This window comes from Phaseolus vulgaris, chromosome 2 (assembly GCF_000499845.2).
Source record: "Phaseolus vulgaris cultivar G19833 chromosome 2, P. vulgaris v2.0, whole genome shotgun sequence".
Taxonomy (NCBI): Eukaryota; Viridiplantae; Streptophyta; class Magnoliopsida; order Fabales; family Fabaceae; genus Phaseolus; species Phaseolus vulgaris.
Genome location: NC_023758.2, coordinates 25,747,349 through 25,760,212, shown reverse-complemented (window position 1 = coordinate 25,760,212; position 12,864 = coordinate 25,747,349). Strand labels below are relative to the sequence as shown.

The 12,864-nt window shown below is 33.3% G+C and overlaps 1 protein-coding gene across 1 annotated transcript; it reads left to right on the top strand.

Moving 5' to 3' along the window:
* The first annotated feature begins 3,688 nt into the window (after positions 1–3,688).
* Positions 3,689–5,095, top strand: LOC137809265 (uncharacterized). Its single transcript, XM_068610400.1, has 2 exons — positions 3,689–4,265; positions 4,497–5,095. The coding sequence occupies exons 1-2, from the start codon at positions 3,689–3,691 to the stop codon at positions 5,093–5,095; spliced, it is 1,176 nt and encodes a 391-aa protein (XP_068466501.1).
* The last annotated feature ends 7,769 nt before the right edge of the window (positions 5,096–12,864 follow it).

Sequence of the window (12,864 nt, the reverse complement as noted above, 5' to 3'; positions counted from 1 at the left end):
GCTTTTAATTACTTATTCAATAATTTCATGAATTCTGATTATATGTTTTCATTTTCACTTTAACACATTAGTTGTATAATTTCTTAAATTGTTAATGTACCGGTCGGTACTGGACGAGTTAGTCACTCGGTCTCGGTGACCGACCGATCGTGTTAAAATAAGTATTGTAATTATAAAGTGACACAATGAAAGTAAAATTGTCTCTTTAATAAAAGATTATGAGTTAAAATTTAAAATAGAAAAAATTTAATATTTTTTTAACAATTATTAGTGATATAATAATAATTATGTGATATTTTATATTATATAATTATTCTTAATTTATAAAAATTTAATAATTTTTTATTAATTATATTTTTATTGAAATAATTTTTTTTTTATATTGTATTGTACATTAATAAATAATTATTTATAACATGTATATTTTTTTATTTTAAATAAAAATTTAGTGACAACTTAAAAGTAATCACAAGTAATATACAAATAGTGACAAATTTTATATATAACACTATTAATTACATCATCACAAAATAAAAATAATATTGACTTATAAAAAAAAATCATATATTTAAATATAAAATGACATAAATTTAATAATTTTAATAATTTTTTTTAAGAATAAATTTATGACATATTATTATTGATAGTGATAATTCTAAAGTGGTATTGAGGAAGAAATTTCATTCATTAAAGGGTTTTGAATTCAAATCTAAAGTAGAACAATTATTTTTAACTTTTTGTGACAAGTTAAAAAAAATAGTCACAATTTTTATACTTATCACTATTAATTATATTATCATAAAATGAAAATGATGTTAACTTATAAAAAATTATAAATTTAAAATAACATAAATTTAATATTTTTTATCACTAATATAAATACATGTATTTGTAATTTTTTTATTAAATATATAAAAATAAATTATAACACATTATTATTGAGACATATTTTAATAGACTAATAATTAATAATTTATCATTGATAAAAAATAACTATTAATTTATAAATATTTAATAAATTTATATTAATTATATTCTTGTTATAAAAAAAATTATTATATATATTTTAGTAATTATTTATGTTATGTGTTCTCAACCTTTTAATATAACTATTGTAACATTTTTTAATTTTTTCACTATTATGAATAATATTTGTGACAAATAAAATGAGTAGTAACAAATAATAGTTAAATAATGATAAATTATATTTTTATCGGGTTTTTATCATGATGGAGTTATTTTTTTTGCTTTTTACTAAAATGGGGTCTGTTTAAAAAAAATTACAAATTTAGACAAATCGTGCCAATTCGGCACAATTTCATATGTACAAATCATTCCAATTTGACACGACTCTATCATGTCATACTGAAGTCGTGCCAACTTGACACGACTTCTGCGCTGTCATATTAAAGTCGTGCCTTCTGCCATGTCATATTTTTTTAATTTTATTTTTTATATATTAGGTAGTAAGTTATGTAATGTTAAAAAATAATTTGATACATAACTTTCTAAGAGTGTTAGTTTTAAGAAACAAAAAATTGGATAATCGTGTATGGATCATGTCCGGCGCCATTAAATATCAAAATATCAAAAAATTTGCATACATGAGACATTAAATATCAAAATATACTTTTTGGTTAGTGGGAAACCATGTCCGGCGGCAATGTCCTCAGGAGTTAATGGCTCAAAGTTTGAATAAGCTAATTATCCAAACATGATCCATACACGATTATCCAATTTTTTGTTCCTTAAAACTAACACTCTTAGAAAATTATGTATCAAATTAATTTTTAACATTACATAACTTACTACCCAATATATAAACAATAAAATTTTTAAAAAAAAGATGCGGCATAAGTCGTGTCAAGTTGTTACGACTTCAGTATGACATGACAGAGTCGTGTCTAATTGGGACGATTTGTGCATATGAAGTTGTGCCGAATTGGCACGACTTGCCTAAATTTGTAATTTTTTTTAAACGGACCCCATTTTAGTAAAAAGAAAAAAAAATAACCCCAGTCAAAAATACCTATAATCACATTGTTCAATCACCAGTAAATATACACACATTGTTACATTGTTGTAGTTTTAAGGAGATTCTTACTCATGTGGCAGAGTATATTTACTATATATATATACTACAAAAATTGAGATAACCTTGCATGGTTCATCCGTTCATCAACTTGGTTTTATGTGGCGCTCGTAAAGTTCACATAAACTCTTTTTATTGACAAAAAAATAAAATAAAATAAAAATATATATTTTAAAAGTGTTATAACTGTTATATAAGAACCAACATTCACACGTAGATCATAAACAACCCAAACAACAGTTAGATGCACGAAAAGAAAAGATATATGAATTGTTATAGATAGTGCTAAGTTATAAAACGGCATAATTTCTTATAAAAATGTGAGTGATAGACTTCATTCTGTGAAGCTGTTCCAGTAGCTGCTCCAGCTGGTTGAAAGAAGCTTGACATTGTAGCTACAACACCTCAACATCAAACACCAGCTGTTACATTGCCACCACCCTTTCAAATGTTGTCCAATTGCAAGGTACTTTTAGTCCCTTGTGATGAGCACCTATTCTCCCTAATCTACACTGTAGGAAGTACAAGAGTCACTTTCAGTCACACTCATCAGAAAGTAGAAAGAAAACTTTACAATTGATTCTAATTCAATTGATACACACCAAGCAATGTGTTTTTATAAGCAAATTCTCCTAATTAAACTATTAGATAAAATATAGGAAACTCATTAGAGTAAGTAAACTAAGAGAGGCACGATTGTTATATAATATATATATATATATATATATATATATATATATTTTGTTTGTGTGTAAGAATGTTGAGATGTTTTAGTAGTTAATGTAACTTGTACTGCTAGGAATGAGAGAGGTATGACCGAAAGAATATACCGATAGGTTATGCCAAGAACTATATATATAAATGATAAAATAAACATATATATAATCACTGTAGCAAGTCCCAATTTAATAAGACCCAAATTAATGAGTGTGTTTAAAATAATAAGTGGTGCAGAAAGAAAGACGCAAATAAGTTATAAGCCCAATAAGAGAACCTTATAAATAGAGGATCAACCCAAGAGGTAAGGAGGAGTGAATTTTATCTGATGAATATATAAACTATTTATGACTTTGGCATCGAAGCGCCTTGCAGGTACACACACCCAACTGTGAGAGGAGAAGCTGAAAGCCCAACTTAGATAGCACAACTGTGAGAGGAGAAGCCGAAAGCCCAATCCGAGAGATCAACCCGTGAAGAATGTGTCATCAGCTTGAATAAGAGTCCTCGACCGCTTTTTGCAAGAACATTTTGGCGCCCACCATGGGACCTAGAGATAATTGAGAAGCTGAAGCAGATATGAGTATAAGAGAAGAACAGTGTGGAGAGGAGGGAGATAATCAAAATATGATGTTGATGGCAATGTTGATGCAATTACAAAAAGAATTTGAAATATTAAAAAAAAATAATGGAGAAGAATTAAGTATGTTAAGAGCAGAAAAAGCATATATGAAAAGAAAGTTGCATGAAGAGACAGTGTTGAACTCATCGTTTGAAACTGTTCAACCGGGAGTGCCAACAAATGAAAGAATTCATAATGATGAAAGTTTTCAAACAACAAGGAAAAGATGACCTGAAATATCTAGAACTTTTGCCGGAATGTCATCTAGGAAACATCCATTTTATGATGTTATAATGGAAACCCCATTGCCTGATAATTGGAAAAACTTAACCATAAATAAGTATGATGGAAATACAATTCCTGATGAGCATATTACAGCTTATACAACTCAGATTAGTTTATATACATGGAATGATGTTGTGATGTGCCGAGTGTTTCCAACCACATTGAAAGGAGCAACTCTGAGTTGGTTTACACGTTTACCATCGTTATGTATTGATTGTTTCGACACGTTGGTAGAAAAGTTTGGAGCTCAGTTTGTGACTAGTCGGTCTCATCATTTGACGTCAATTGCATTGGTGAATATAAGACAGGAAAAGGGAGAGTCCTTGAGGATGTTCATGGAACATTTTGGAAAGGTGGCTTTGGGCATTCAAAATCTTAGTCCAGAAGTCACAATGCATCATATGATAATAGCGTTGAAGCCAGGTCCATTTGCCGATAGTCTCTGTAAGAAACCGGCAACCAACCTTGATGAATTGAGGCAACGAACATCAAAGTTTATGCAGATGGAAGAATTGAGAGAATTTCGTAATCACGCAAGAACAAATGGAGGTGATAAGAAAATAGTTGAAAGAGAAGGCAGAAATTTTGCCAAGAGAGCAAAAGAGGAGTTTCGGAGCCGGAAGTTCCAACAATATACACCTTTGAACACCAACAGAACGAGAATTTTATAGGAGGCAATGGCAGCATAAATCATACCAGCACCAAGAAAAGTAAGAACACCTGAGATAGCAGATCATAGCTAGCATTGTGAGTATCCTAAAAACCATGGTCATCATACAGAAGAATGTATTGGCCTGAAAGATAGAATAGAAAAGTTGATTCAAGCTGGACAACTGAGGCATTTTGTCAGAAGTGGAAATACAAGAACAAGGCAAAGTCCTGAGAGAGGATCGAGAGGTGGAGAATTAGAAGAAATGAGGCTAGAAAGATTTCAGGGAAAAGATAATAGAAGAATAGAAAGAATGGATAGAAGAGAAGGTAGACCGGAAGAAAGAAGGAATGGAAGAAGTTATCAAAATGCTCAATCAATAAGAAGAAGTAGAGAGAGGAGTCTAGGAAGACCTGTAAGAGGTTTTATCAACACAATTTCGGGAGGATTTTCTGGAAAGGAGTCATCGTCAGTAAGAAAACAATATTGGAGAAGTGTCAGATCAGTCAATCATGTTTTTAAGAAGAGAACTTTGCCACCAATGTTTTTTACAGATGAAGATTTTCAGGAGATCGATCCTGATCATGATGACCCAATCGTAATAACAATAGAAATAGCAGAGTACGTGGTTATGAAGACTCTTGTAGACCAAGGAAGTTCAGTGGATATATTGTTCTGGGATACCTTTAGGAAGTTACACCTAAAAGAGGAAGATATAGTGCCCTTCTGAGAACAAATTATTGGCTTTTCGGGTGAAAGGGTGAATACAAAAGGGTACATTGATTTAGTAACAACATTTGGAAGAGGAAGTGTAACAAGGAAAATTAAAATCAGGTATTTGGTAATGGATGTTCGTACGTCATATAATGCCTTATTTGGAAGATCTTTTTTAGACAAGTTGGGAGCAATAGTATCAACGCCACATTTAGCCATGAAATTCCCAATCGAGAAGGGTGAAATAGCAACTATTTATGTTAATCAGAGAGATGTCCAAGAGTGTTATGCAGTTGGGTTAAAGATTACTTCAAAAACGGATAGAGAAGATGGCAGGAATATGGTGGCCATGGTGGATTTAGATCCAAGAATGAATGATGAGAGATTAGAACCAAAAGAGGAAACAACGTCTATTATGCTTAGAGAAGATGAGAAACAATGTACATACATAGGCGGAAGTATGCCTGAAGAGTTGTTGAATAAATTGATTGCAGTGTTGCGAAGAAACAAATATCTGTTTGAATGGAAGGCAACTGATATTCCAGGGATAGATCCTGATGTAATTTCTCACAAACTATCTGTTTGTCAAAGAGCAAAATCGGTGGCACAAAAACGAAGAAAGTTGGGGGAAGAAAGACGAAAGGCAGCAATTGAAGAAACCGAGAAGTTAATGCAAGCTGGTTTCATTCAAGAAACTCAGTATACAACATGGTTAGCCAATGTGGTGCTTGTTAAGAAACCAAACGGTAAATGAAGAATGTGTACCGATTACACTGATTTAAATAAAGCATGTCCCTAAGATTCATATCCACTACCAAGTATTGACCGATTGGTTGATGGAGCATCTGGCCAGGAGATGATGAGTTTTCTTGATGCTTATTCGGGTTACAATCAAATACAGATGTATGGACCAGATATCCCTAAGACAACTTTTATAACCAATACGGCTAACTATTGTTACAAAGTTATGCCTTTTGGTTTAAAAAATATTGGAGCCACATATCAAAGGTTGATGCACAAGGTGTTTAGGGAACAAATTGGAAAGAACATGGAAGTTTATGTTGATGACATGATTGTTAAGTCATGTGAAGTGCAATGACATGTAAAAGATCTTGAAGAAGTTTTTGCACGAATAAGAAAGTATAACATATGTTTAAATCCTGAAAAGTGTGTTTTCAATGTGAGGGGGGGGGGATTTTTAGGTTTTATGCTAACCAACAGAGGAATTAAAGCGAATCTTGACAAATGTGAAGCAATAATGAAGATGAGAAGTCCAACAAATTTGAAGGAGGTACAAAGACTAGTTGGAAAGTTAAACGTGTTAGCAAGGTTTTTACCAATCCTAGCCGAGAGAACAAAACCAATAGTAAAACTGTTGAAAATAGTTGAAACTTTTGAGTGGAATGAACAATGTGAGCGAGCATTTTCCCAAATAAAGAGTATGATAGCCGAACCACCCATTCTAATCAAACCCATGTTAGCCCAACCAATCATAATCTACTTAGCAACTTCACACGAAGCTATAGGAGCAACCTTGATCCAAGAGAACCCGGAACAAAAACCAATATACTTTGTAAGTAGATCCCTCCAAAATGCCGAAACCAGATACCCCCTGGTTGAAAAAATAGCCTTAACACTTGTGTACACATCAAGACGCCTTCGACCATATTTTCATAATCATCAGGTAATTGCGAGAACTAATTATCCAATATCTAAATTTTAAGAAAACCAAAACATGCATGTAGAATGCTAGCATGGTAGTGGAGCTTTCAGATTTGGAATCAAATATGAACCGAGAGGAGAAATTAAGGCACAATCTCTTGCAAATTTCATTATTCAACTGCCAACAATAACACAACAGGAGGTATGGACTTTACATATAGATGGTTTGTTGAATAAGAAGGGAAGCGGAGCAGGGATAGTACTTGAAGGACCAGAAAATTTCCAAATAGAGATGGCATTGAGGCTTGAATTCAAAACTTCCAACAATCAAGCTGAGTATAAAGCTTTAATTGCAGGACTACTCTTGGCCAGAGACATGGGAGTTGATAATGTCATATGAAAAAGTGATTCTCAGCTCACAGTAGGTAATATTCAAGGAGAATATCAGGTAAGAGATCCATTGTTAATGAAATACTATCATAAAGTTCTAAATATTATGCAATGCTTTAGTAAGGCCGAGATAAAATACATATCGAGAGAACTAAACTCAAAGGCAGATTCATTATCCAGGTTGGCAAGTCAACAATGGCAAATTCAACATAATTCAGTCATACAACAAACTCTTAACAATCCTACCGTTGGTTTAGAAGAATGCTTCAATGTTACAACAACAAAAGATGATTGGATCAAGGCATATGTAGAAGTGATAAAAAATCAAGAACATGGCATTGAAGTAGATTCTAAGATAGCAAAGAAAAAAACCAGTTTTGTTCTAATAGGTGATGAGTTGTACAAAAGAGGGTATTCAACACCTTTTTTAAAATGTCTTTCACAGGAACAAGCTGAATATATGACCAAAGAACTTCATGAAGGGATTTGTGGACTACACTGTGGAGCCCGAACAATGGCAACAAAGATTTGTTGGGCTGGATACTATTGGTCGTCAGTCCGAGAAGAATGCAATCAATATGTCAAGGCATGCAAAAAAATGTCAAGAGTTTGTGATGGAAGAGGCCCAAGGACAAGCCCAAATGGAAGCCCAACAAAGAGAAGATCTGGGCCAACCACTAGAGTCATGGCCAAGAAGAATCAAGAAGATTGGAATACTGCTACTGATGGCAGGGAAACCTTCTTGTACATCTTTAAAATGCCATAACTTTAAGTAGGATTTAATTTTTGTCAAAGTAGAATAGGAAATTTTATTTGTTATTTTTTAGGTAAAATTTGGTACCTAAAAACTAACCTAGGTTAAATTAGGGTTCCTTGAACACCTAATTTAACCAAGGCCAGTTATGACCAAGCCATGGAGAAGAGTTCACATGTTCCACATGTGCTAAAAGCTTTCAATCACACGCTCCATGTGCTACGTCCAAATAGGTGACAAATTCAAATGCAACCTTCATTTGCATTTAGCTTTCGTTTCACTTGTATTTAACTTTTCCAATTCTGACCCTCCAATGCTATAAAAGGAGGTGCTTTTCTCTCATTTTGCAAGATTAATCTAGAGTGAATTGCTGCCAAAATTGTGCCAATTTTGCTCTTTGTCTCCTACCTCCCTAGGATAGACATTTTAGTCTTCATTCTTCACCTACTTCAAGTGAGATGGCCTCACCACTCACTCTCCACACCTAGCATGCACCTTCAAGGAGTCCAGCATTCTACGTGAGATCCTTTCTCATTCTCCTCCATTGAAGCTTCCGCCACTCCACCAAAGAAATTGCAAACGGATGAAGGAACAACTCCATCAAGTGGTATCATGAGCCTAGGTTCTTCAAGAGCTAAGTGTGTATTCTTCTTTTCAATTTAATTTTGTGTTGTTCTTCATGATTTCTGTTGTTCATCTTGTATCCTTGAATGACTTGTTGTTTTTGCATTTTAATTTTGATTTAGATGTTGTTTGGATAAATCCAATCGGTGCAATGTGTTCAAATTGTTCCTGAGCTTCTAATTTCAATTTTGTGTAGGATTTCTTTGAGTTTTGATGTTGTTGTTTTAATTTTGCTAGCTTTGAGTCTTTCTTGCAATTTTAAGCGGTCCATATTGTTGAGTTTGAGTCATTTTGATTTTTGAATCCATAGATGTTTTGTCAAGTCATGTGCATCCTAAATTGTCATCACTTCTTTGTAATACTTTTCTTGATAATTTTGGTTCATTGATTTTAATTTTGTGTCCAGATTTATAATTCTGTGTTTGATCCTTTGGTGCATTTTAATTTTTAGATTTGAGTTCATACTTGTGTGCTAGATCCATACAAGTTCCTATACATCAATTCTATTGTGTTTTTTAAGTTTTTTAAAATTGTTTTTAATTCCAGATTAGGATTCTATATTCTGTGCTAGCTGTTTCTATTTATGAAATTAAAATTCGTTGGAGAAAAATTATGAAATTCTGGATCTAAACAGTTTGAGGTGTTAGAAGGAAAGTTCAAAAAAACGTGAAGCAAAATTCGAAATAGAAAAAAAAATGATAAATCAAATTCAAACAATGTGCAATTCTGGCGCGAAATAAACGGTGAAGTAACATCAGATTTGAAAAATTTATCATAATTAATTGATGCACTCTTTTAGCATGATTCCAACGCCAAAAGTTAGTTAAGATCTTGAGCTGTCTGTGGTTTAAAATTCAAATTCAAATTGGAAAGATCCAACTCAGAATAAATTTTTAAGTCACGCATTTGAAACCTCAAAATTCCAGTAGTACTGTTTTGGTTTTATTAATCCAATTCTAGTGTCATTCATTAGGTTCAATTTGTGTGCTATCCTTTTGTTGTGTACCTTATTTTGTTTGTTTGTCAATTTTTGGTTCAATTACTCTTTCAAGTTGTCATATATCAACTCCTTTTGTTGTATTCCAATTTCAAATTGATTTTTGTTGCTTTAACTTTTGTTGACCTCATTTCTTGGTGGATAAGTAATTCAAAGGTGCATTGTTAAGTTTGGAGCTAACATCTTTGGTGAGAGATTTATCACTTAGTAGGTGTTGTTTTGAATTCTTGAAGTTGAATATCCTTGAGAGGTTGAGCAAGAGGACAACAGCAAGTGAGCTTAAACACTTACACAAAGAAAGAGTGACAAAAGTAAAAGAAGGATTGCATAGAATAAGGATTTCTAAATTTTGCCAATTCAATTTTCTTTGAGTTGTAATTTTCAAAACCTTGAATAATTAGTGGATTAATTGCGTAATTAGACAGTGAGTGTGTCTTCAAGGTTCAAAGTGCCAAGAAGCCTCACCTTAGGAAACGCCTAGTTTACAAGCTTTTCTAGATAGCAATTTGTTTTTCTATTAATTGTTTTTATTGCTTTGTATTGTTTGATTGCATAAAATTGTGTTTTCATTTTTGATTGTGCTCTAAGTGAATTACTTAGAGAAAGGTTTGTGAAAATCTTGAAGGATAGAATTTGGCTAGGAAAGGCTTGGTACTTAAGTAATCCAAGTGATTCACCTCGCTTTCCTGGGAATCTACCTACATTACTCCACTTATCTTTCTTTTGGTTAATTGCTTTTAACACATAACTTTAACCATGTCTTCTCATTCTCATCATTCTAGTGAAAGTGATAGAGAGTCTATTAAATCTCTTTTGAAACAACTAGCACAAGACTTTCAATCACTTTCATATAGACAATAGCAATTTGAGACCCAACTCAAAGAGAGGGATGAACATTTTGCTTTGATGCAAAAAGAGTTGAAAATGGTTAAAGAAAGGGATGAATACAACAAATCAAAAAAAAGTTCTCATGCATCTAGCTCTAGGTAAAATGATTCTTTTGGGGAACAAAACCTTAGAATTAATGACTATTATCAACCACCCCCTAGGAGAGCTAGAAAAGAAAGCACTAAGGAGGTTAGGGTAGATCTACCTTATTTCCATGGGAAAGAAAATGTAGAAGCTTATCTAGATTGGGAATGAATGTAGAACAATTGTTTGTTTGTCATAGAGTAAGTGAGGAAAGAAAGGTACCCTTAGCCACCCTAAGCTTTCAAGGTAATGCTATGTATTGGTGGAATGCCCTTGAGCAAGATAGGCGACTTCATAAGGACCCTCCCATAGAATATTGGAATGATCTTAGGGGATCCTTAAGACGCTGCCATATTCCCTCCTATTATAATAGGGAGTTAATGGACAAGCTCCAAAGACTCCAACAAAAGACTATGAGTGTAAAGGAGTATAGGTAGAAAATGGAATTATATATGATGAGAGCCTCAATTAGGGAGTCTGAGGCCACCACCATAGCAATTGAGTGGACTCAATTTTGAGATTAGAGATAAAGTTTAACTTTTACCCTATAGAGACTTGAATGATTTAGTTCAACTTTGTATCAAATTTGAACAACAAAATTTAAGGAAAACTTCAAGTCGTAGAGAAGGTTCATACTCTAACTCCTATCCCAAGAGAGAGTATAAAAGGGAGGAAACCGCAAAGGAAAAATCTAAGGAAACTCCCAAAAATATAGATCAAGAAGTGATAACCTCATAACCCCGTAGCTGAGATACCAAATATTTTAAATGCTTTGGAAGAGGTCATATAGCTGCCCAATGCCCAAATACGAGAACCATATTCTTAAGAGGTAAGGATGTATATAGTAGCCAAAGTGACGAAGTTAGTGGGGAAGAAGAAAAAGAACATAATGAAGGGGCCTATCCATGTGAGGGTGAGTTAGTGATGATTCGTAAAACCCTCAACAACCAACCTAGTATGAACCAAGAGACACAAAGGGAGAACATTTTTCACACAAGGTGTAAAGTTTTTGAAAATGTATGTTCTCTCATTGTGGATAGTGGTTCTTGCTGCAACTGTTGTAGCGCTAGGATGGTTGAGAAGTTAAATCTACAATTAATACCTCATCCTAAACCTTATAAACTTCAGTGGATCAATGAAGATGGGGAATTAACTGTAGATCAAAAAAGTGAAAGTCGAGTTTTCTGTGGGAAACTATAAAGATAAAGTTTTATGTGATATAGTTCCCATGGAAGCTTGTCATATTTTGTTGGGAAGACCTTGGCAATTTGATAAGAAAACTATGCACAATGGTCTTACCAATGAGATTACTTTCACTCACAAAGAAAAGAAGTTTGTACTTTATCCCTTATCACCTTCACAAGTGGTAAAGGACCAAGTGCAAATGAGAAAAAAAAGAGAGGAAGAGAAAAAAAGAGTAGAAAACCAAGAAAAGGCCCTTAGGGGAAAAGAGGCGTGGGAGAAGAGTGTTCCTTCCCACAAGGTCATTCAGAAAGAAGAAGAAAAAATTGAAAACAAGATTGAAAAATAATTCTATCTGAACAACCTTTAAACCTCATATTTTGTAAAGGAACACTTACATGCACTGCCACACTTACTTAGACTTGTGTTCTACCTCCTCAAGCAAAAGATCTTTTAAAAGAATTTGATGACACATTCTATAAGTAAGGCCCTAGTAGACTTCCCTTTTTTAGAGGAATTGAACATCAAATAGATTTAGTTCCAGGAGCCAGTCTACCCAATAGACCAGCTTATAGAACTAATACTGAAGAAACTAAGGAGATAGAATCACAAGTGCAAGATTTGTTGGATAAGGGTTGGGTTCAAAAGAGCCTAAGTCCTTGTGTTGTACCTGTCTTGTTGGTGCCCAAAAAAGATGGCAAGTGAAAATGTGTTGTGATTGTAGAGCCATCAATAACATCACCATCAAGTATAGGCATCCAATTCCAAGACTAAATGACATGCTTGATGAATTACATGGTTCCACCATATTTTCTAAAATTGATCTTAAAAGTGGGTATCACCAAATTAGGATTAAAGAAGGTGATGAGTGGAAAACCGCTTTTAAAACTAAATTTGGACTATATGAGTGGTTAGTGATTCCTTTTGGGTCACTAATGCACCTAACACCTTCATGAGGCTAATGAATCATGTCTTAAGGGATTGTACATGTAAATATGTAGTATTTTATTTTGATGACATATTAGTATATAGACAAAGCCTAGAATCTCACCTAAGTCACCTTAAGGAAGTGCTCCTAGTGCTTAGAAACAATAGTTTGTTTGCTAATAGAGATAAATGTACTTTTTGTGTTGATAATGAAGTATCTTTAGGATTTATAGTTAACAAAAATGGGGTACATGTTGACCCCGAAAAAATCAAAGTC